Source organism: Lissotriton vulgaris, chromosome 5, assembly GCF_964263255.1.
Source record: "Lissotriton vulgaris chromosome 5, aLisVul1.2, whole genome shotgun sequence".
In the NCBI taxonomy this organism is placed as follows: Eukaryota; Metazoa; Chordata; class Amphibia; order Caudata; family Salamandridae; genus Lissotriton; species Lissotriton vulgaris.
Genome location: NC_141693.1, coordinates 49,859,142 through 49,884,205, shown reverse-complemented (window position 1 = coordinate 49,884,205; position 25,064 = coordinate 49,859,142). Strand labels below are relative to the sequence as shown.

The 25,064-nt window shown below is 45.4% G+C and overlaps 1 protein-coding gene across 1 annotated transcript; it reads left to right on the top strand.

Annotated features, from left to right (window-relative positions):
- The first annotated feature begins 20,824 nt into the window (after nucleotides 1–20,824).
- On the top strand, nucleotides 20,825–23,715 carry LOC147710116 (uncharacterized). Its single transcript, XM_086919320.1, has one exon. It carries the CDS (start codon nucleotides 20,842–20,844, stop codon nucleotides 23,713–23,715), a length of 2,874 nt encoding a protein of 957 aa, XP_086775446.1. The 5' UTR covers nucleotides 20,825–20,841.
- Nucleotides 23,716–25,064: the final 1,349 nt, after the last annotated feature.

Genomic DNA, 25,064 nt, shown 5'->3' with positions numbered 1-25,064 from the left:
CAGGGGGTCTGGCGCTGGGCGCGGTCTTGGCGCGGACGGGCGTAGACGGGCTTACCTTTGGCGCACCTTCGGCGCGCATGGGGCGCGATCGCTGCGCGTAGGTCCTTCTGACATTAATGGAGAAGTGGAGGGGGGCGGAGCGTGGGAGGGGGATCTGGGAGGCGGGAGCGTAGGGGGGGGACGGGCTGCAGGCACAACAAAATGGACGAGGAGACAACAATAGGACCAGGTAATGCGAGCTGGCAGTGGGACACGGGCACAATATCAATTTAAATAAAATGAAAGCAATGCGGAGCGTTCCTAAATGCAATATGCTAATCAGGCCAAGCAATGCGTAGAAATCACAGTTCACGTAATCGAGCAAACAGAGTAATGCTGAGCGCTACGCAACAGAGCGGGTGCAGATCCAATTAGTATAATTTCAATTATGGCAGTGGTGGGGGAGCAGCGCTACGATACCAGTAGCAGCGCTATGGATCCAGGAGGAAGGGTGGAGCGACCGCTTCACACGGAGTCAGGCAGGTCACGGAGGTTCCTCAGCTGGGACGTTCCTGGTGTCTAGTGGGTGGGAGGGGGATCTGGGAGGCGGGAGCGTAGGGGGGGGACGGGCTGCAGAGACAACAAAATGGACGAGGAGACAACAACAGGACCGGGTAATGCGAGCTGGCGGTGGGACACGGGCACAATATCAATTTAAATAAAATGAAAGCAATGCGGAGCGTTCCTAAATGCAATATGCTAATCAGGCCAAGCAATGCGGAGAAATCACAGTTCACGTAATCGAGCAAACAGAGTAATGCTGAGCGCTACGCAACAGAGTGGGTGCAGATCCAATTAGTATAATTTCAATTATGGCAAAGGTGGGGGAGCAGCGCCACGATACCAGTAGCAGCGCTATGGATCCAGGAGGAAGGCAGTGTTTTATGCTGTGCTTGGGCTCCACTATGGCACAGCAGGTTCAGGTCTAGGTTAGGGGGTCTCACAGTGTTTTATGCTGTGCCTGGGTTCCACTATGGCACAGCAGGTTGAGGTCTAGGTTAGGGGGTCTCTCAGTGGTTTACGCTGTGCTTGGGCTCCACTATAGCACAGAAGGTTCAGGTCTAGGTTAAGGGGCCTGACAGTGTTTTACCTTGTGCTTGGGATCCACTGTGACACAGCGGTTTCAGGTCTAGGTCAGGGGGTCTCACAGTGTTTTACGCTGTGCTTGGGCTGCACTATGGCGCAGCAGGTTCAGGTCTAGGGTAGGGGGTCTCACAGTGTTTTACGCTGTGCTTGGGCTCCACTATGGCACAGCAGGTTAAGGTCTAGGTTAGGAGGTCTCACAGTGTTTTACGCTGTGCTTGGGCTCCACTATGGCACAACAGGTTCAGGTCTAGGTTAGGGGGTCTCACAGTGTTTTACGCTGTGCTTGGGCTACAAAATGGCACAGCAGGTTCAGGTCTAGGTCAGGGGGTCTCAGAGTGTTTTACGCTGTGCTCCTGTGCTTGGGCTCCAGTATGGTGCAGCAGGTTAAGGTCTAGGTTAGGGGGTCTCACAGTGTTTTACGCTGTGCTTGGGCTCCACTATGGCACAGCAGGTTAAGGTCTAGGTTAGGAGGTCTCACAGTGTTTTACGCTGTGCTTGGGCTCCACTATGGCACAACAGGTTCAGGTCTAGGTTAGGGGGTCTCACAGTGTTTTACACTGTGCTTGGGCTACAGAATGGCACAGCAGGTTCAGGTCTAGGTCAGGGGGTCTCAGAGTGTTTTACGCTGTGCTCCTGTGCTTGGGCTCCAGTATGGTGCAGCAGGTTCAGGTCTAGGTCAGGGGGTCTCAGAGTGTTTTACGCTGTGCTCCTGTGCTTGGCCTCCAGTATGTCACAGCAGGTTCAGGTGTAGGTCAGGGGGTCTCACAGTGTTTTACGCTGTGCTTGGGCTCCACTATGGCGCAGCAGGTTCAGGTCTAGGTTAGGGGGTCTCACAGTGTTTTACGCTGTGCTTGGGCTCCACTATGTCACAGCAGCTTCAGGCCTAGGTCAGGGGGTCTTACGGTGTTTTATGCTGTGATTGGCCTCCAGTATGGCACAGCAGGTTCAGGTCTAGGTTAGGGGGTCTCACAGTGTTGTATGCTGCACTTGGGCTCCACTATGTCACAGCAGGTTCAGGTCTAGGGCAGGGGGTCTCACAGTGTTTTATGCTGTGCTTGGGCTCCACTATGGCACAGGAGGTTCAGGTCTAGGTTAGGGGGTCTCACAGTGTTTTATGCTGTGCTTGGGCTCCACTGTGGCACAGCAGGTTCAGGTCTAGGTTAGGGGGTCTCACAGTGTTTTATGCTGTGCTTGGTCACAGCAGGTTCAGGTCTACGTTAGGGGGTCTCACCGTGTTTTATGCTGTGCTTGGTCACAGCAGGTTCAGGTCTAGGTTAGGGGGTCTCACAGTGTTTTATGCTGTGCTTGGGCTCCACTATGGCTCAGCAGGTTCAGGTCTAGGTTAGGGGGCCTCACAGTGTTTCATGCTGTGAGTCGGGCACCATTATGGCACAGCAGGTTCAGGTCTAGGTTAGGGGGTCTCACAGTGTTTTATGCTGTGCTTGGTCACAGCAGGTTCAGGTCTAGGTTAGGGGGTCTCACAGTGTTTTATGCTGTGCTTGGTCACAGCAGGTTCAGGTCAAGATTAGGGGGTCTCACAGTGTTTTATGCTGTGCTTGGGCTCCAGTGTGGCACAGCAAGTTCAGGTCTAGGTTAGGGGGTCTCACAGTGTTTTATTTTTTTTATTTTATTTTTTTTATTTTTTTTTATGTCCTCATTTTGCGGCTTATATGTGTAAGGTTTTACTCGGGAGCCCGTTCCATCCAAACCTTCTATTCCCTCACGGCCCCTTATTGGTCTATCTGAGGAGGGGTGTTTCTCATTTCCGGTGTTTTTAGGATTTGGGAACTCTTATGACCTTTATCATAATCAATAATTCTGGTTTCGTGGGAGTGAGCTAGCCTTCCTGGCTACTCGACGGGAATTATTCCAGTCTGAATTATTGTCTCCGCTTTAATCATTGGACTTTGTTTTTCGAGACCACTTTCACTCGTTAACATTTCTATACCATGTTATAAAAATTTTCCCAGATTTCCCAAAAATTAAACTTTTTACCCGGTTTCCCTTGTCTGTCATTTATATTAGTTTTTATTACTGAGTTTAGCCAATCCTCATGCTGTGGCGGTGTTGGTTTAATCCAATTTATACAAATTTGACGTCTAGCCAGAAGTATCAGTACAAACAGTAAGCTTTCTTGGTTTTTTGTTAACTTACCCAATTCGCTATTCATGTCGATCCCAAAGATAATAAGAGTTATACTCACATTTACTTGTTTTCCCAGAACCAGTGATATCATCTTACCCACTTCTTTCCAGAAGGTGTCTATCATGGGACAGTCTATGAACATGTGTAGATCATTTGCCTTTTCTAGTCTGCATTTTGGGCAAGCTTTGACGGTGGTACCTTTGAATTTAGATAATTTTTTAGGGGTCCAATATGCCCTGTGTATTGTAAGAAGATGATTTCTCTTTAGCGCGGCTGGTTTTATGTGGGACCAACACTTTTCCAATGATTTTGTCCAAATGTTATATACATCTACGTCTGGTATGTCTTTCCTCCATAGTGCGTCTGGGATCTGTACATCTTCTTCTCCTGCTGTGATTAAAGCCCAATACCACCTAGATATTTCCTTTTTTATTGGGGAGGATTTCAGCATTTCTTTCTCCATGTTTTCATTTCCCTCCTTCTTGTCTGTGATCGATTTTGCCCAGCTTGTCAATTGATAGTATTTGAATTTGGACACTGTTTCGTTTGTTTTTATAGCTAGTTGGTTCCAGGGGATTATGGTATTTCCTGCCATCAGTTGACCCCATTTTACAATTCCATTTTCCTTTAAAGGAAGGGCCAAAGAGTCTCTTAGACATTCTGGAGTGCCTGGCGAGTCCCAGATAGGGGCCTGTGAGCTATAATATGGTATGTTTAAAGTGCTTCTAACTTGGTACCATAATTTTACTGCATTGATTAATACCTTCAGTTTTATCTTTTTGAAAAATTTTGGGTGTCCAAATTTGTATAGGAAATGATCACGTCTGCCTGTCATAATTTGTAGATAGTCAGGGAAAAACTGGGAGCACTTAAGAAGTGGTCTCATATTTTTAAATTGGAATGCCTTACAGTATTCAATAAGATCAGGACTTGCTATTCCCCCTTCATGTTTTCCTCTCCTTAATTTTTTCCAGGATATTCTTGCTCCTTTCGATGACCAAATAAAGCTTGTGATTTCTCCATGTATCTTCTTCAAGGCATCTCTCTTGAATTCCAATGGGATTGTATTGAAGAGATAGGTGAATTTGGGCACAATGGACATTTTTACTATATTTGATCTCCCCAGGAAACTAAGAGGTAGCCCATCCCATACTTTGAGTAATTTCTTAGTTTCATTGGCGATTCTATTCAGATTAATCTGGGGTATTTTTTCTATGTCTTTCACCAATGTGATACCTAAGTATTTTATTTTTTCTTTTGTGTATGGATTATTGACGGTTGTGTTCCAGCTCATAGCCTCGGTTTTTTCTTGATTTGTCAGGTATCCTGATACTCTTCCAAACTTGGCAATTGTGGATTCTATTGCAGCAGCAGAGCTATTATAGTCATTTGTAAAAATCATCAGATCGTCGGCATATAGTGCCACCTTTTTAGACCAGTCCTGATGTTGAAAAGGGGTTATTGTAGCATGGTTTCTTAGAGAGACTGCAAGGGCTTCAATATATAAATTAAAAAGCAGGGGTGACAGTGGGCATCCTTGCCTTGTACCTCTTTGTATCTCAATATTGGTTGTAAGGTTCCCGTTGACTAATATCTTAGCCCTTGGTTTGGTATATATCTCTGCCACCATATTACCGAAATTTTCTCCTAGATTATATTTACTGATGACTTTGTTAAGGAATGACCAGTTTACTCTGTCAAACGCTTTGGCAGCGTCGAAGGTGATTATGGTTAGTGGGACTTTTTCTGCGATGGCTATATCTATTGCAGCAAAGAGTTCGTGTGTGATTTCTTGTATTTGTCTACCCTTTATGAAACCTTTTTGATCAGTATTTATCAGTTTTGTCATTATCACGGCTAGTCTTTTCGCCATGACCTGCATATATATTTTATAATCACAATTGAGTAGTGAGATGGGTCTGTATGACTCACATACTGCTGGATTTTTTCCTGGTTTTAAGATTATACTAATTGTTGCGTCGTTCCAGGAGTCTGGAATTTTATCTCTTTTTTTGTATGTTAGATTTAGTAGTTCTGTTAATGGTGACGCCAGAGTGTCTCTTAGAATTTGGTAGAACTCATTAGGTAAGGTATCTGGGCCGGCTGCTTTACCTTTTTTTAGGCCTTTTATGATGGTTCTAACCTCATCTATTGTGATATCTTTGTTTAGTTCTTCTTTATCCATTTCTGTTAGTTGTGGAAGCGGTATATGGTCTAGGTACTCCTGGATCTGTTCCTCTGTGGGATTTATATCTTCCTTATATAAGTTGGAGAAGAACTTCGCAAATTCCTGCATTATTATGGAGTCCTCAGTTTCGTTTCTATTATTTAGTTGAATGCAGATTATTTTGTTTCTAGTTTGCTCTTTTTTCGTCTTCCAAGCCAACAGCTTTCCACATCCTTCTCCATATTCATGATTAGATAACTTACTAGCTTCCCATCTAGTCCTTACTTTGTTTTCCAGGAGATTTACCAGTCTTTCCTTTAGTTGTTGCCTTTGTTTCTCTAACGGTTCTTTTACATCTGAAGTATTCTCCGCCATTATCCTGTGATCAAGCTCTTTAATATCACTTTCCATACCTCCAATTTCTAATTTTGCAGTCCTGGCTCTGTGGGAACCCATACTTAATAGCTTACCTCTAATAACTGCTTTATATGTGTCCCAGGTATTTTGTTTTGATGTGCCAGTTTGATTTTCCTTAAAAAAATTGACTGTTGTTGACTCCAATTCTTCTGCTGCCTGTGGATCTAATAATATTGTGCGATCTACTGTCCATCTTGATTGTATATTGTTTTTCGTTATTTGCATGGTTAGTTGTACTGCCGAATGATCGGATAGGTGTTCTGGTAAATGTTCTATATTCTTGACATTGTCTCGTAATGCCCCATTTATTAAGAAGAAATCAATTCTTGATCTATGACCAAGTTTTTTATTGTGGAAAGTGTAAGGATATTTTTTATCTCCTTTCTCTCTCCACATGTCTAGCAGACCCAGGTCATTTTTATAATTACCTAGCCATTCTCTCATCTTAGGTAGATTTGATTGTTTCCCTGGGGGATGTCTGTCTTGGCTTGGATCTATCAGAATATTGTAGTCTCCACCTAGTATTATCGGAGCAGTTGTTGATAGTAATTCTGTATACATTTTTTGTAAGGGGATTGGGTCGTCTACATTTGGGCCGTAATATCCTGCCAAGGTATATGAATTTTCATATATTCTTACTTTAATAAAGGCCCACCTTCCCTTATTATCAACTGATTTGTGCTCAATTTTGGCTTTGAGTGTTTTTTTAAGAATTATTATTATGCCTTTGATATTGAATTTTTGATTTGTGCAAACATAGGTGTCAACCCATTTAAGATTTTTCATTATTTGGTCCCATTCCGTACTTAGAAGGTGCGTCTCTTGTAAAATAATTATATCGCTGTCTACTTCCTTCAGATATTCAAGAATCCTTCTCCTTCTGCTGGGTGTCCTTAGTCCATTAACATTCCAAGAGAGTACCTTGAATTGTTTAGGTTTTGTCGCCATTCCTGGTAGGGGTATCTTGTTTTTTCCGTGTTCTTAGGGTCCCGATAGTTCCTTTTACTGTGAGCGCTGAGGACATTTTTTCAGTTTTTTTCCCTATTTTGCTCCCCACCCGTGCATTAATTTTATGAGATTTTTGTGTTTTTTTGTGAGGTTCATTATTTCCCACCCTGAGGAAGCCTCCCTTCTTCTTTTGGGGCGGTATTCTTCGCCCTATTCGAGCTCGTTACTTCGCCTAGATTTTATGATATTCATCTTGCTTGAGATTCTGTTTCAGCTCGTAGTTGATCTTTTATTTGCTCAATAAAGGTTTCTACCTCTCTGGGGTCTCTGATGTTGTGCATTTTATTTTTCCACATGATCCTTAATGCGGCGGGGAATTTCATCTGGACAGTGGCTCCAAGAGATTTTAGTTCTTGCATATGTTGTCCTAACTCCCACTGTCTGTCTTGGGTAGTCTTGGACATGTCTGAGCGAATCCTGAAAGACCAGTTGTCCTCTTTCAAAGTACCATGTTTTAACCCTTCACTAAGTAGCCTTTCTTTCAGTGTATATGTTTTAAAATTTATCAGGATCTTTCTCGGTGTTTTCCTGTCTTTGTTTTTCCTGAAAGGGTCACGGTGTACCCTCTGTATGTCATCAGTAAGATTGACTTCCTTGGTCCATACGAAATGTTTTTCAAAAAGAGAAACAATGAATTTTTTGATGTCCGTACCCTCCAGATTCTCCGGTACATTAAGGACCCTTAGGTTATTCCTTCTCGCCTGGTTTTCTAGCGATTCTAGCTTCTCACTCATGCTTCTTTCATTTTCTCTGAGCTTTCTTATTTCTTTCTGGTTTGTGTCAATTTTCTTGCTGAGATCTTCCACCACTGATTCGACTATGGCCACTCTTTCCCCAAGGGCGTTCATTTTTTGGTCCAAAGCCTCGCATACCTCTTGTATCTTGCTCTGATTAGCCTCTGAGACTGAGAACTTCTCTCTCATTTCTCCTAGGACTTTGTCCATGAATTTTTCCAAGAGCTTCTCTGTTTGTTCCACCATGAAGGAAGGCTCTGCTACCACTAATTTTTCATGTAGCGGTATGCTAGTACCAGAGGTGGTAGGCATGTCAATATCTCCCACCTCCTCCATTTGTGGGTCTTTGAGGATTATTGTTTCTTGTTTCTTTCCCTGAGGTTTTTCACTCCCTTTTGTTCCGTTGGTGTTTTTAGAGCTAACAGGGGGTACAGTGGATATAGCGGTGCTATTTAGGTTCATATTTGTGTTTATGACCGGGGGGATATTTTTGTCTTGGGGGTTAGGGCGGTTGAGAGTAGTTGAGAGTTTACACCCAACTTGGGCTTGCTGCTGTATTTTGAAAAAGGATCTGAGAGAGGGGGTAATTTTAATTATTTGCTCTGTCTGATCTTTTGCCTTAACGCTTTTGTCCTTTTTTTGCTGAGGTTTGGCAGTTTGCTTTCTTTTTGTGGCCTTAGGTATAACAGTTTGTTTGGTTGGAAGTACTTGTTTGGAGAACTGCCTATTTCTTAAGCAGTAACTGGATCTTCTCTTGCTCCCCGCTCCGTCCTCTATTCCTTCTGTCAGGTTTCCTTTGCTCCTAGCTCCTGAATCAGAGCCTGGTTTGAGTGACTTCCTCTCTATTTCAGGAGCACCTGGTATGTTTAGGTCCACTTCTGTTTCTACCTCAAAGTCCCTCTCTTTCTCCCTCTCTCCCCTCTCCCTTTTATTTCCACTGTCACTCTTTATGACCTTATCCTCCCCACAGCCCACAAGTAAATCTAGTACAGTCACTCCCTTACCTCCGACCCCCCCCTGTACCTTGCTCATGGATTCCTGTTGTGCCAAAGTCCTGGTGAACAGCTTTCTCTTTTCCACGATCTCGTAGTCTTCTTCCTTGCAGCGTGTGATTTTTGCCGATTTCGCTGAAAAAAGTGCTCGATTCAGTATCAGCTCAGCAGTGCCTCTGCCCCTCACCCGGGATTGTGTTTGCTTCAGTGCCGGGGAAAGTGCTTCATCCGCTTCATCCGCGTTGCCGCCACTGCTGCTGAGGGTGTCGCTGCTGCTTATGCCCCGGAAGAGGAAGGATATTCTCGTAGCTGCGCTCCGGCAACCTCTGCAGGCGTCCGATGCTGCTGCCCAGAGACCGCCGTATGCTGCTCGAAAAGGCTCAGGATCTTGTACTCCCATTCCACATACAGAGGTATTGTGAGGTGACCAACTACGTTTTTTTTTCTTTTTTTGTTAGCATGTCCCGTGTGTGGCGAGCGCGGAGCTCACAGCCGGTGACTCCTATCCGGCCGCCATCTTCCTCCACCAGCAGGTTCAGGTCTAGGTCAGGGTACACAGTCAAAATATCGAGTAGGAAATGTCGACCTACCATAATATCGAGTCTGAAATATCGAAGGTGCATAATATCGAAGGCAAGAATATCGTAGGACAGAATATCGACCCAAGGTAAGTAATATCGAAATACTTAATATCGATGTAAGTAATATCGAAGTTAGTAATATCGATAGCAGATATATCGATGTTACTAATTTCGATGACACTAATATCGATATTTGTATTATTGTATAGTTTTTTTATTATGTATGTGTTATATGTTTAATTTAAGTATTTAAAATAATTACTATTATATGTGTATAAATTTTATATAATAATAAATAAATTTATAAGTAAATTTTATGAGCGGGTTGTGGGTTTATAGGGGAATAGGGTGGGAAGTAATTTAATTATGGTAAATTGATTAGTAATTAGTAGGATTTATTAATAAATTATCATTAATTGGTAATTATGTGAAAATAATAGGAAAATAATTTTAATTAATTTATTAATTGATATATATGTTCTGTAGCGGGTTGTGGGTTTATAGGGGAATAGGGTGGGAAGTAATTTAATTATGGTAAGTTGATTAATAATTAGTAGGATTAATTAATAAATTATAATTAATTGCTAATTAATATTGATTAATTGGGAAAAAATTAATTGATTAATTGATATATATTTTCTGTAGCGGGATGTGGGTTTATAGGGGAATAGGGTGGGAAGTAATTTAATAATAATTAATTAATTAATATATGTTTTTAAAAATTTATATCTAATTTATTGGGAAATAATTAATATTAATTAGTTAATTAATTATTATAATTTTGTACATATTTAAAATTATTAATTAATTGGTAATTAAATAATATTAATTAGTTACATTAATTAGAGTAATTTATTTATATATAATTTTTAGTTACTGTTAATTAATTAATTGGGGAAAAATAATATTAATTATTAAATTATATTAATTACAGCTAATGTGCTAATATATTTACTTTATTTGTTATTGTTCATTAATAATTAATTGCTAATTAAATAATATTAATTAAGTTTGGGTAAAGGAGTATTTTTAGGGTTCAGGGTCAGTTTTGGGTTTTTGGGTAAAGGGGTATTTTTAGTGTTCAGGGTCAGTTTTGAGTTTTTGGGTAAAGGGGTTTTTTTAGGGTTCAGGGTCAGTTTTCAGTTCTTGGGTAAAGGGGTATTTTTTGGGTTCAGGGTCAGTTTTCAGTTCTTGGGTAAAGGGGTATTTTTTGGGTTCAGGGTCAGTTTTCAGTTCTTGGGTAAAGGGGTATTTTTTGGGTTCAGGGTCAGTTTTCAGTTTTTGGGTAAAGGGGTATTTTTAGTGTTCAGGGTCAGTTTTCAGTTCTTGGGTAAAAGGGTATTTTTAGGGTTCAGGGTCAGTTTTCAGTTTTTGGGTAAAGGGGTATTTTGAGGGTTTAGGGTCAGTTTTCAGTTTTTGGGTAAAGGGTTATTTTTAGGGTTCAGGGTCAGTTTTCAGTTTTTGGGTAAAGGGGTATTTTTAGGGTTCAGGGTCAGTTTTCAGTTCTTGGGTAAAGGGGTATTTTTTGGGTTCAGGGTCAGTTTTTAGTTTTTGGGTAAAGGTGTATTTTTTGGGTTCAGGGTCAGTTTTCAGTTTTTGGGTAAAGGGGTATTTTTAGGGTTCAGGGTCAGTTTCAGTTCTTGGGTAAAGGGGTGTTTTTTGAGTTCAGGGTCAGTTTTCCCTACTGTTGCACTCTCTGGAGTAGGAATAGAAATTTTTACCCTTACGCTATCCAACGTTTTATTTAATTAATTGTTAAAATATGAAATGTTTATTTTATTTTTTATATTACTTACATTTTATTTATGTTACTCTTTTATGTTTGTAAATGTGTTAGTAAATTAGAATATATTTCATTAATTTATAAATTCGTAAAATAATTATTAATACTTATTGTTCAGTGCATATATATTACATATTTACAGTATATATTTAATTAATGTATTCTTAATATATATGTATTATTTATTACTTTTAAACATTATTAGATACTTTTAAATATGTTTATTTTATTTATTAGTCTTATAGACTTAATTTTACATTTCTATATTAAAAAAAAAACGATATTTTTAACATCGATATTTTTTACATCGATATTTTTTTTTCGATATTTTTGTACTTACCATGTTGTAGATAGGATGTCGATATTTTTGCCCTCGATATTGTTGACTCGTTATTCTTGTAGGTCGATATTTCTGTAGTCGAAATTCTGTCAGTGATACCTAGGTCAGGGGGTCACTCAGTGTTTTATGCTGTGCTTGGGCTCCACTGTGGCACAGCAGGTTCAGGTCTAGGTTAGGGGGTTCACAGTGCACTATGCTGTTCCTCGCCTCCTCTCTGGCACATCAGGTTCAGGTCTAGGTCAGGGGGTCACTCAGTGTTTTATGCTGTGCTTGGGCTCCAGTATGGCACAGCGGGTTCAGATCTAGGTTAGGGGGTCTCACAGTGTTTTATGCTGTGAGTCGGGCACCATTATGGCACAGCAGGTTCAGGTCTAGGTTAGGGGGTCTCACAGTTTTTTATGCTGTGCTTGGGCTCCAGTATGGCACAGCAGGTTCAGGTCTAGATTAGGGGGTCTCACAGTGTTTTATGCTGTGCTTGGGCTCCAGTGTGGCACAGCTGGTTCAGGTCTAGGTTAGGGGGTCTCACAGTGTTTTATGCTGTGCTTGGGCTCCAGTATGGCACAGCAGGTTCAGGTCTAGGTTAGGGGGTCTCACAGTTTTTTATGCTGTGCTTGGGCTCCACTATGGCACAGCAGGTTCAGGTCTAGGTTAGGGGGTCTCCCAGTGTTTTATGCTGTGCTTGGGCTCCACTATGGTGCAGCAGGTTCAGGTCTAGGTCAGGGGGTCACTCAGTGTTTTATGCTGTGCTTGGGCTCCAGTATGGCACAGCAGGTTCAGGTCTAGGTCAGGGGGTCTCACAGTGTTTTATGCTGTGCTTGTTCACAGCAGGTTCAGGTCTAGATTAGGGGGTCTCACAGTGTTTTATGCTGTGCTTGGGCTCCACTATGTCACAGCAGGTTCAGGTCTAGGTTAGGGGGTCTCCCAGTGGTTTACACTGTGCTTGGGCTCCACTATGGCTCAGCAGGTTCAGGTCTAGATTAGGGGGTCTCACAGTGTTTTATGCTGAGCTTGGTCACAGCAAGTTCAGGTCTAGGTTAGGGGGTCTCACAGTGTTTTATGCTGTGCTTGGTCACAGCAAGTTCAGGTCTAGGTTAGGGGGTCTCACAGTGTTTTATGCTGTGCTTGGTCACAGCAGGTTCAGGTCTAGGTTAGGGGGTCTCTCAGTGTTTTATGCTGTGCTTGGTCACAGCAAGTTCAGGTCTAGGTTAGGGGGTCTCACAGTGTTTTATGCTGTGCTTGGTCACAGCAAGTTCAGGTCTAGGTTAGGGGGTCTCACAGTGTTTTATGCTGAGCTTGGTCACAGCAAGTTCAGGTCTAGGTTAGGGGGTCTCACAGTGTTTTATGCTGTGCTTGGTCACAGCAAGTTCAGGTCTAGGTTAGGGGGTCTCACAGTGTTTTATGCTGAGCTTGGTCACAGCAAGTTCAGGTCTAGGTTAGGGGGTCTCACAGTGTTTTATGCTGTGCTTGGTCACAGCAGGTTCAGGTCTAGGTCAGGGGGTCTCACAATGTTTTACGCTGTGCTTGGGCTCCAGTATGGCACAGCAGGTTCAGGTCTATGTTAGGGGGTCTCACAGTGTTTTATGCTGTGCTTGGGCTCCAGTGTGGCACAGCTGGTTCAGGTCTAGGTTAGGGGGTCTCACAGTGTTTTACGCTGTGCTTGGGCTCCAGTATGGAACAGCAGGTTCAGGTCTAGGTTAGGGGGTCTCCCAGTGTTTTATGCTGTGATTGGCCTCCAGTATGGCACAGCAGGTTCAGGTCTAGGTCAGGGGGGTCTCCCAGTGTTTTATGCTGTGCTTGGTCACAGCAGGTTCAGGTCTAGGTTAGGGGGTCTCACAGTGATTTACACTGTGCTTGGGCTCCACTATGTCACAGCAGGTTCAGGTCTAGGTTAGGGGGTCTCACAGTGTTTTATGCTGTGCTTGGGCTCCAGTGTGGCACAGCAGGTTCAGGTCTAGGTTAGGGGGTCTCACAGTGTTTTATGCTGTGCTTGGGCTCCAGTGTGGCACAGCAGGTTCAGGTCTAGGTTAGGGGGTTCACAGTGTTTTATGCTGTGCTTGGTCACAGCAGGTTCAGGTCTAGGTTAGGGGGTCTCCCAGTGTTTTATGCTGTGCTTGGGCTCCACTGTGGCACAGCAGGTTCAGGTCTAGGTTAGGGGGTCTCACAGTGATTTACACTGTGCTTGGGCTCCACTATGGCTCAGCAGGTTCAGGTATAGGTTAGGGGGTCTCACAGTGTTTTATGCTGTGCTTGGGCTCCAGTATGGCACAGCAGGTTCAGGTCTAGGTTAGGGGGTCTCACAGTGTTTTATGCTGTGCTTGGGCTCCACTATGGCACAGCAGGTACAGGTCTAGGTTAGGGGGTCTCACAGTGTTTTATGCTGTGCTTGGGCTCCACTATGTCACAGCAGGTTCAGGTCTAGGTTAGGGGGTCTCACAGTGTTTTATGCTGTGCTTGGGCTCCACTGTGGCTCAGCAGGTTCAGGTCTAAGTTAGGGGGTCTCACAGTGTTTTATGCTGTGCTTGGGCTCCACTGTGGCACAGCAGGTTCAGGTCTAGGTTAGGGGGTCTCACAGTGTTTTATGCTGTGCTTGGGCTCCAGTATGGCACAGCAGGTTCAGGTCTAGGTTAGGGGGTCTCACAGTGTTTTATGCTGTGCTTGGGCTCCAGTGTGGCACAGCAGGTTCAGGTCTAGGTTAGGGGGTCTCACAGTGTTTCATGCTGTGCTTGTGCTCCACTATGGCACAGCAGGTTCAGGTCTAGGTCAGGGGGTTCACAGTGTTTTATGCTGTGCTTGGTCACAGCAGGTTCAGGTCTAGGTTAGGGGGTCTCTCAGTGTTTTATGCTGTGCTTGGGCTCCAGTGTGGCACAGCAGGTTCAGGTCTAGGTTAGGGGGTCTCACAGTGTTTTATGCTGTGCTTGGGCTCCACTGTGGCACAGCAGGTTCAGGTCTAGGTTAGGGGGTTCACAGTGTTTTATGCTGTGCTTGGTCACAGCAGGTTCAGGTCTAGGTTAGGGGGTCTCCCAGTGTTTTATGCTGTGCTTGGGCTCCACTGTGGCACAGCAGGTTCAGGTCTAGGTTAGGGGGCCTCACAGTGATTTACACTGTGCTTGGGCTCCACTATGGCTCAGCAGGTTCAGGTATAGGTTAGGGGGTCTCACAGTGTTTTATGCTGTGCTTGGGCTCCAGTATGGCACAGCAGGTTCAGGTCTAGGTTAGGGGGTCTCACAGTGTTTTATGCTGTGCTTGGGCTCCACTATGGCACAGCAGGTACAGGTCTAGGTTAGGGGGTCTCACAGTGTTTTATGCTGTGCTTGGGCTCCACTATGTCACAGCAGGTTCAGGTCTAGGTTAGGGGGTCTCACAGTGTTTTATGCTGTGCTTGGGCTCCACTGTGGCTCAGCAGGTTCAGGTCTAGGTTAAGGGGTCTCACAGTGTTTTATGCTGTGAGTCGGGCACCATTATGGCACAGCAGGTTCAGGTCTAGGTTAGGGGGTCTCACAGTGTTTTATGCTGTGCTTGGGCTCCATTATGGCACAGCAGGTTCAGGTCTAGGTTAGGGGGTCTCACAGTGTTTTATGCTGTGCTTGGGCTCCAGTGTGGCACAGCAGGTTCAGGTCTAGGTTAGGGGGTCTCACAGTGTTTCATGCTGTGCTTGTGCTCCACTATGGCACAGCAGGTTCAGGTCTAGGTTAAGGGGTCTCACAGTGTTTTATGCTGTGCTTGGGCTCCAGTGTGGCACAGCAGGTTCAGGTCTAGGTTAGGGGGTCTCACAGTGTTTCATGCTGTGCTTGGGCTCCACTGTGGCTCAGCAGGTTCAGGTCTAGGTTAAGGGGTCTCACAGTGTTTTATGCTGTGAGTCGGGCACCATTATGGCACAGCAGGTTCAGGTCTAGGTTAGGGGGTCTCACAGTGTTTTATGCTGTGCTTGGGCTCCATTATGGCACAGCAGGTTCAGGTCTAGGTTAGGGGGTCTCACAGTGTTTTATGCTGTGCTTGGGCTCCACTGTGGCACAGCAGGTTCAGGTCTAGGTTAGGGGGTTCACAGTGTTTTATGCTGTGCTTGGTCACAGCAGGTTCAGGTCTAGGTTAGGGGGTCTCCCAGTGTTTTATGCTGTGCTTGGGCTCCACTGTGGCACAGCAGGTTCAGGTCTAGGTTAGGGGGCCTCACAGTGATTTACACTGTGCTTGGGCTCCACTGTGGCACAGCAGGTTCAGGTCTAGGTTAGGGGGCCTCACAGTGATTTACACTGTGCTTGGGCTCCACTATGGCTCAGCAGGTTCAGGTATAGGTTAGGGGGTCTCACAGTGTTTTATGCTGTGCTTGGGCTCCAGTATGGCACAGCAGGTTCAGGTCTAGGTTAGGGGGTCTCACAGTGTTTTATGCTGTGCTTGGGCTCCACTATGGCACAGCAGGTACAGGTCTAGGTTAGGGGGTCTCACAGTGTTTTATGCTGTGCTTGGGCTCCACTATGTCACAGCAGGTTCAGGTCTAGGTTAGGGGGTCTCACAGTGTTTTATGCTGTGCTTGGGCTCCACTGTGGCTCAGCAGGTTCAGGTCTAGGTTAAGGGGTCTCACAGTGTTTTATGCTGTGAGTCGGGCACCATTATGGCACAGCAGGTTCAGGTCTAGGTTAGGGGGTCTCACAGTGTTTTATGCTGTGCTTGGGCTCCATTATGGCACAGCAGGTTCAGGTCTAGGTTAGGGGGTCTCACAGTGTTTTATGCTGTGCTTGGGCTCCAGTGTGGCACAGCAGGTTCAGGTCTAGGTTAGGGGGTCTCACAGTGTTTCATGCTGTGCTTGTGCTCCACTATGGCACAGCAGGTTCAGGTCTAGGTCAGGGGGTTCACAGTGTTTTATGCTGTGCTTGGTCACAGCAGGTTCAGGTCTAGGTTAGGGGGTCTCTCAGTGTTTTATGCTGTGCTTGGGCTCCAGTGTGGCACAGCAGGTTCAGGTCTAGGTTAGGGGGTCTCTCAGTGTTTTATGCTGTGCTTGGGCTCCAGTGTGGCACAGCAGGTTCAGGTCTAGGTCAGGGGGTCTCACAGTGTTTTATGCTGTGCTTGGGCTCCAGTGTGGCACAGCAGGTTCAGGTCTAGGTCAGGGGGTCTCACAGTGTTTTATGCTGTGCTTGTTCACAGCAGGTTCAGGTCTAGATTAGGGGGTCTCACAGTGTTTTATGCTGTGCTTGGGCTCCACTATGTCACAGCAGGTTCAGGTCTAGGTTAGGGGGTCTCCCAGTGGTTTACACTGTGCTTGGGCTCCACTATGGCTCAGCAGGTTCAGGTCTAGGTTAGGGGGTCTCACAGTGTTTTATGCTGTGATTGGCCTCCAGTATGGCACAGCAGGTTCAGGTCTAGGTCAGGGGGTCTCCCAGTGTTTTATGCTGTGCTTGGTCACAGCAGGTTCAGGTCTAGGTTAGGGGGTCTCACAGTGGTTTACACTGTGCTTGGGCTCCACTATGTCACAGCAGGTTCAGGTCTAGGTTAGGGGGTCTCACAGTGATTTACACTGTGCTTGGGCTCCACTATGTCACAGCAGGTTCAGGTCTAGGTTAGGGGGTCTCACAGTGTTTTATGCTGTGCTTGGTCACAGCAGGTTCAGGTCTAGGTTAGGGGGTCTCACAGTGTTTTATGCTGTGCTTGGTCACAGCAGGTTCAGGTCTAGGTTAGGGGGTCTCACAGTGATTTACACTGTGCTTGGGCTCCACTATGTCACAGCAGGTTCAGGTCTAGGTTAGGGGGTCTCACAGTGTTTTATGCTGTGCTTGGTCACAGCAGGTTCAGGTCTAGGTCAGGGGGTCTCACAGTGTTTTATGCTGTGCTTGGGCTCCAGTATGGCACAGCAGGTTCCGGTCTAGATTAGGGGGTCTCACAGTGTTTTATGCTGTGCTTGGGCTCCAGTGTGGCACAGCAGGTTCAGGTCTAGGTTAGGGGGTCTCACAGTGTTTTATGCTGTGCTTGGGCTCCAGTGTGGCACAGCAGGTTCAGGTCTAGGTCAGGGGGTTCACAGTGTTTTATGCTGTGCTTGGTCACAGCAGGTTCAGGTCTAGGTTAGGGGGTCTCACAGTGTTTTATGCTGTGCTTGGGCTCCACTATGGCACAGCAGGTACAGGTCTAGGTTAGGGGGTCTCACAGTGTTTTATGCTGTGCTTGGGCTCCACTATGTCACAGCAGGTTCAGGTCTAGGTTAGGGGGTCTCACAGTGTTTTATACTGTGCTTGGGCTCCACTATGGCACAGCAGGTACAGGTCTAGGTTAGGGGGTCTCACAGTGTTTTATGCTGTGCTTGGGCTCCACTATGTCACAGCAGGTTCAGGTCTAGGTTAGGGGGTTCACAGTGTTTTATGCTGTGCTTGGGCTCCACTGTGGCTCAGCAGGTTCAGGTCTAGGTTAAGGGGTCTCACAGTGTTTTATGCTGTGAGTCGGGCACCATTATGGCACAGCAGGTTCAGGTCTAGGTTAGGGGGTCTCACAGTGTTTTATGCTGTGCTTGGGCTCCACTGTGGCACAGCAGGTTCAGGTCTAGGTTAGGGGGTCTCACAGTGTTTTATGCTGTGCTTGGGCTCCAGTATGGCACAGCAGGTTCAGGTCTAGGTTAGGGGGTTTTACAGTGTTTTATGCTGTGCTTGGGCTCCAGTGTGGCACAGCAGGTTCAGGTCTAGGTTAGGGGGTCTCACAGTGTTTCATGCTGTGCTTGTGCTCCACTATGGCACAGCAGGTTCAGGTCTAGGTCAGGGGGTCTCACAGTGTTTTATGCTGTGCTTGGGCTCCACTATGGCACAGCAGGTTCAGGTCTAGGTTAGGGGGTCTCTCAGTGTTTTATGCTGTGCTTGGGCTCCAGTGTGGCACAGCAGGTTCAGGTCTAGATTAGGGGGTCTCACAGTGTTTTATGCTGTGCTTGGGCTCCAGTATGGCACAGCAGGTTCAGGTCTAGGTCAGGGGGTCTCACAGTGTTTTATGCTGTGCTTGGGCTCCAGTGTGGCGCAGCAGGTTCAGGTCTAGATTAGGGGGTCTCTCAGTGTGTTATGCTGTGCTTGGGCTCCAGTCTGGCACACTCTAGAGAGCTGTTAAGCCTATATGTCTGGAGGAGGAGTAGGTCTTAAAGTGCAAGGGTGCTCCCCTCTCTCCTCAGCCCTGGTGAGGTGCAAGGAGTAGGCAAGGGTAGGGTGACTTCATCCTCAGCAGCGTCTGTCCAAGAGCATAGTGTCAAGTTTACAGACTGCTTAAGTGTGGCACTATCACTGATAAAAACAAGGTAAGACCACTATTTAATACCCATACAGTGGATTCCAGCCATGTCACTACAGTCCCCCCCTCGTACTACCCTATTTGGGAGAGATTGGTCCAAAGTCTCCCCAGACCAATGGGCTAATTTGCTTTCTGCTGCCCCTCCCCAAAATGTGACAGACCCAGCACTGCAATACGAAAATTACATCAAATGGCTGTGTACAGCCCTGGACTCCATTGCACCTATTAAAGCCCTTAAAGAAAAAACTAAATCCAAGGACTCACCCTGGTACACTCCCCAACTTAAAGAACTAAAAAGGGTGTGCAGAAGACTTGAAAGAAATTGGAGGATTTCTCGTAGTAAGATAGATAAAACTACTCATCTTGAAGCCATCAAAAAATATAAAATAGAAATTAGACGAAATAAAACCTTATACTTCGAGGAAAATTTTTTAACTGCCTCCAACTCTTCCAGAGAAATCTTTCAGATAGCAAAATTCCTGATTGATATCCCCCTGGTTCCTGCTGATCCGAGTAAAGCTCAGGCTCGCTGTGAGAGTCAAGCTGAGTACTTTCATAGCAAAATACAAAAAATTGCCTCTGCTTTTAAATCACCTAATCTATCCCAGGATATGGGAACCATCTCACCTAACGTCATGGCTCCAAAATTAGATGAGTTTCCACTGTTGGATGAGAACTCACTTGGGGCTATCATGTTGAAAATTAAATCAGGATCTCCTACAGACCAGTATTTTTAGACCTTTGTCTGCGCATACTTCAAACAGCCAATATAAATAGAAAGCACTTTAAGTGTGTTCTAGACCTGTGTTAATAACTCAAATATTAAATGTGAACAAAAGCAAAAAAAACATGCTACAAATGCATACATACCATACTGTTTAAAGTTCTATATAGTACCATGCCCCGGGCCTTTGCAGAATCTGAACAAACAACCAGTATTTTTCTCTTGGAAAGGTGGTAACCCTAGCCCCGTCAGCAGCAGGCTGTGTTCATGGAAGATGCTGTCAAATCCAGCTCTGTCCAATAGGGAGGCGGATGCAAACCCTGCAGCAACGTCTCTTCTCAATAGCCCTGTTGGAGCAGGACCACTCTTGAGTAGTGGCTTTGGCTCTGTCTGGCATCCGGTGACGTCACTCCCAATGCAGTGACGTCCTTCTGGTTCTGGGGTGGGGGGGGTTGCGTTAGCCCTCCTGGTCTTCTCTGTGGGGAGAGTTGGGTCAGGCCTATGGTTTAGTCGTGCTCGGTGAAGGGGATTAGTGGTCTTGCCTGTAAGTTGGGTCACATGAGTTTCATGTGCCCCTACATGGGACAGGCCCCCTTTCCAACCAACAGGAGGAAGAATGCTGGCTTTCTGAAGCAGGGGTGGGCTGCAGGCCATGATGTCATTGGTGGTCCACGCATGCTGTTACAACGCAGGTTTTACTACGCATACCATTACAACGCATTACACTGGGGATGCTCTAGGATAAGGAATACATTTAATTTACTATCCAACACCTTCCCTAGTGTCCACGGGGACTGGAGTTGGAATAGTAAATTAAACTATTCACTATCCAGCACCCCAAAGTGTAATGCGTTGTAATGGTATGCGTAGTAAAACCTGCGTTGTAACAGCATGCGTGGTAAAAGCATGCATTGTAACGTCATACATCCTCCACTGCTCTTAGCCAGTTGGACCAAAAGCAAGGCTACAAGCTGGGGTTCCGCTACCCTGATACCAGTTAAGTGTTGTGGACATCAACTACCACTGGCACAGAGAGAACTGGCAGTAACTGGAGTGAGGGCATGTGCGCCTGACCAGCTTTGAGGGGGTGGGTGTGTGTAAATGAAGGGACAACCATGTAGCAGAAGGGGCTGCACTGTGATGCGTCCTCAGGACACTACAGATGTGTCACTTATTTTAGAGACCGGCATACCTACTTTTACCACTTACCACTATTTCCACCATAGGATTATTGGGTACAATTCCTAAAGTATATTGTAAAGTTCTGTACAAAAGGTGTGTGTTTTTTTATTGCAAATTTATGAACCACGCCTCTCATATGTCACATCCAGTCCCCAGTTAATGTGTTGCAACGGATATAACTTATTTCAAACCCTGATGTGAACCAATCATTGAACTTCGACTGCACCGGGCAACAATTCAGTCTCGGTACCCTACTGAGAGGCATGATGTGTCTTCAAACTACAAAGAACAGAGGAAGGAGGCGGTTCATTGAATCTTAAGATAACCCTGTCTAGGAGACATACAGCAAACCACTGCTGCTCAGACAGAAACCACGGATGAGACAGCAACGGTGTGAAATGGCGCTGAGAGCGTACTCTGTGGCCGTGCTTTGCACAGTGGTTGCCGGTTGCTGGGCCGTCGTGTCAGGCACAGTCACTGCCACGTGCGACATCTACGAGTGGGACCAGCGGGGATCCCCAGGAGTGTTAGCCCCGACCTGCTTTGGCTTCCCCTTTGAGGGGTTCAGGGTCTTCAGCAAATGCTGCACAGTGAGGAACATGGAGGTGGATCTAAGAGAGGTTCCAGTGGACGTGGACACCCTCTGCCTGGTGTTACAGGTACCAACCGTCCCCACAGACTCCTTCTCCAGGTATCATAACCTGACCCGGCTCTATCTGTATGGATCGTTTCATGTTTCCGCAAGAGCCTTCAATGGTGCTGCCAACCTGAGACATCTGGGATTCAAAGGAGATACTAGACACGCTCCACCCGTAGACATGGATGATCAGGTGTTTGTCGGGTTGGAGAATCTAACACACTTGGAACTCAGAAATTTAAAAATTGATACAGCTTTTCAGAAAAATCTTTTTAAACCTCTACACAGAATAAAAGTGATAGCCTTATCTGAGAATGAGGTTAGTAGGCTGTACAGATTGACCACTATGCTTCAGTCACTGGCCTCTCTGAAGGTCCTGGAAATCAAGAGGAATGGTATTGTTGCAGCTCGGGAGGCGGACTGCATTGAGACAATCAACATCATAGAGAGCACAATTTTCTTTCCAAGGATTACCAGCCTCGATTTGTCAAGCAATGATATAAAAAGTGTGGAGAAAAATGCATTTTGCAACTTCCCTCATCTTACTCTCCTCAGGGTAGACGCCACTGGTCTCAAGGTCATCGAGCTTCTCCGGTCTGGAATAAAGAGCATTGACATGCTGTCACTAAATGCCATGAAAAATCAGGACTCTGTGAAGATGAAAGATGTCTGCACTGTGGTGTCTCGGCTGGGGGTCAGGAACTTGACAGTCGCGCAAAACTTTATTTCAGATCTTCCCGCTGAGACCTTTGAAGGATGCTCCATTCTGTTGTCTCTCAACATGTCTGGCAACCGCCTTAATGCTTTCACGAATGATATGGCAAAGAAACTGCTGAACCTGAGGTCCCTTGTTCTTTCTAAAAACAAGATAGAAAGCCTAGACCTGTGCTCATCTGGGACCCCCAATGTTCTGCCCAACCTCACACACCTGGATCTGTCTTCCAACCACATCACCAATATTGGCTCCGGTCACCTCCTCTGCCTGGCAAATCTGGAGACACTGGATCTCAGTAGCAATGTCCTTGTGTCCCTGGAAAAGGACGCCTTTATTGGTCTTGACATGCTGCAATCTCTGCAGCTGGACAACAATAAACTCTTTCTGCTTGAGAACTTCTATTTTGATCACTTGAGTAGTGTCAGGGTGCTCGGCCTCAGGGGCAACATACTCAAGAATGACAATAGCTCCCTGATTGCGATGAGCAAGCTTCAGGCGCTATCCATCAGCTTTGAGACTGCTATGAAATTAGAAATCGAACAGAGAGAACTCACTACTCTTACCTTGGAAGCAAAGTCTTTAATATTCTTGACATGCATAAACAACTGCAGCTTACTTGAAGTCCTTCACATTAGTGCACCAGAGATTCATATTCACAGGTGCAAGGACTTGCCCTTCAAATTTGTGAAAAAACTTCACCTACAAGAAAACCACATATTGGAATGTTTACCACTTGGGACCACAGAGACTAAACGCTTGGGTCTCCTGTCTTTTACTAACATTGAATATTTGTACTACAGTTCTTCTGCAGATATGCCTATCCATAAGTCCTTGAGCCCCTTGAATAACAGCCTGCAGCATCTTCCCAATTTACGCCATCTCCATCTACTAAACCTAAAGTTGGACGTAAAGAAGGGTTTGCTGACTCCTGAGCAGCTGTTCTGGAACCTGACACACCTTAGAACCCTGATACTGGAGGATTCTGGGATAGAAGACTTTACTGCCACCATGTTTAGAGACCTTGTCTCTCTGGAGCTCCTAATCTTGAAGTCCCAGCCTGTGAAAACTCTGCAGGAAGGTCTGCTCGACCACTTGGAAAGTATGCGCTACATCTACCTGAAGGATGTATCCCTGGATTGTTTGTGTGAACAAGCATGGATCAGAGGATGGATGACCACCCACCCCCAAGTGAGAGTGCCACAGCTGGGAATCCAGACATGTTCTCTTGGTCCACAGAAGCTGAATTTCCTGAATTTCTTGGAGAAAGACTGCAGCTTGCTGATTGGTTATCATCTCTTCATTGTGACATTCTCCTTCAACATGTTGTTCCTGATCACGACCCTGCTGTATCACAAGGTGCGCTGGTACCTCCTGTATCTCTTCTACATGTTCAGGACCTGGTGGAACTATCGTGGGAGACGCGACAGGAAGAGGCAATATGACTTTGATGCCTTTGTCTCTTACAGCAGCTGCGATGAGGCTTGGGTTGTCCGCGAGTTACTGCCCAACTTGGAAGAGAGGGGACCGCCGTTCTTTAAAGTGTGTCTGCATGGAAGGGACTTCGAGGTGGGCAAAGACATCTTGGATAACATCATGGACAGCATTTATAGGAGCCGCTGGGTGGTGTGTCTGATCAGCCGCCATTACCTGCACAGCCACTGGTGTTCCTTGGAAGTGCGGATGGCCACATACCGCCTTCTTGTAGAAAGCAAGGATTCCTTGGTGATGGTGTTTCTGGAGAAAGTGTCCATGAGGAGCCTCTCCCGCTACCACCAACTGGCCAAGCTGGTAAAGAAGAAAACCTACCTGGAGTGGAAGGAGGACTTGGACCAGAAGCCTCTGTTCTGGGCCCGATTGCGAAAAGCCATCGGAGGGGATGGAGCTGAGCAATATCCTTGGGAAATGGATGTGGTGTCTTGAATGTCATGGTGTTTCGCATTATCTTCTGTGGTTAAGGGTGCAGTGTCATTGGATGGAGTATTGTATTAAGGTAGGGTCTGCTTTGGATTTAGATGCAGTGTTTGGGGATGTTGCCAGGATGTGGCAATATCTCCTTGGAATATGGGTGTAGTGCCTTGGAATATTGTCATCATGTTTTGCAGTATCTTTTGTGGTTAAGGGTGCAGCGTCATGGAATGGAGTGTTTTATTATGGTATTATCACCTTTGATTATAGATGTGGTGTTTTGCTTTGTTGGCAGGATGTAGTGGTATTATCTCCTTGTGATAGGAATGTGGTGTCTAGGAATGTCGTCATGATGTTGCGCATTATCTTTTATGGTTAAGAGTGCAGTGTCATGGGATGGAGTCGCGTATTAATTAGGGTCTGCTTTGAATATAGATGTGGTGTTTTAGGATGTTGGCAGTGTGTGTTGGCATTATTCCCTTAGGACATGGATGTGGTGCCTTTGAAAGTCGTCAGGGTGCTTCACATTATCTTCTGTGGTTCCAGGTGTGGTGTCATGGGATGGAGTGTTTTATTATGGCAGTAAGTGTTTTTGTTATACATGTGGTGTTCTGCTTTGTTGGCAGGATGTGGTGGTATTATCTCCTTTGGATATGGATGTGGTGTCTAGGAATGTCTTCATGGTATTTCACATTATCTTCTATGGTTAAGGGTACAGTGTCATGGGATGGAGTAGTGTATGAATTAGGGTCTGCTTTGAATATAGATATGGTGTTTTGGTATGTTGGCAGAGCGTGTTGGCATTATCTCCTTGGGATATGGATGTGGTGTCTTTGACAGTCATCATGATGTTTCAAATGAGCTTCTGTGGCTAAATGTGCAGTGTCATGGAATGGAATGTTGGTTTATGGATTTTTCTGCTTTAGTTGTAGATGTGCTGTTTTGGGATGTAGTTAGTTTATGGTGGCATTATGTTCTAGGGATATTAACATAGTGCCTTTGCATGTGGGTGCAGCTCTTTTGCTTTACAATTTTGGGTTCTGGATGTGATCTCTTTTGAAGTAGGTAGAGTACTTTGGCGTTATTGTCCTGGGCGATGGGTTCAGTGAGTTTGTGTGACATTATGGCATCATCATCTTAGGATGTGTATGTGCAGTTTGGAGTGTGGGGTTATGGCATCATTTTCTTGTGTAATAAAAAAGATATATTGGGACGTGTGCGTTATGTTGCTTCATTATTGGTGGGGTAAAGTTTTGATGCGGGAGGGGTAATGTTGAGTTACTTTTTAATGCATATTGTGGTGTCACAGAATGCAGGCACATTATTACATTATCGCACTTTATCGCATTATCTTCTGTGGTATT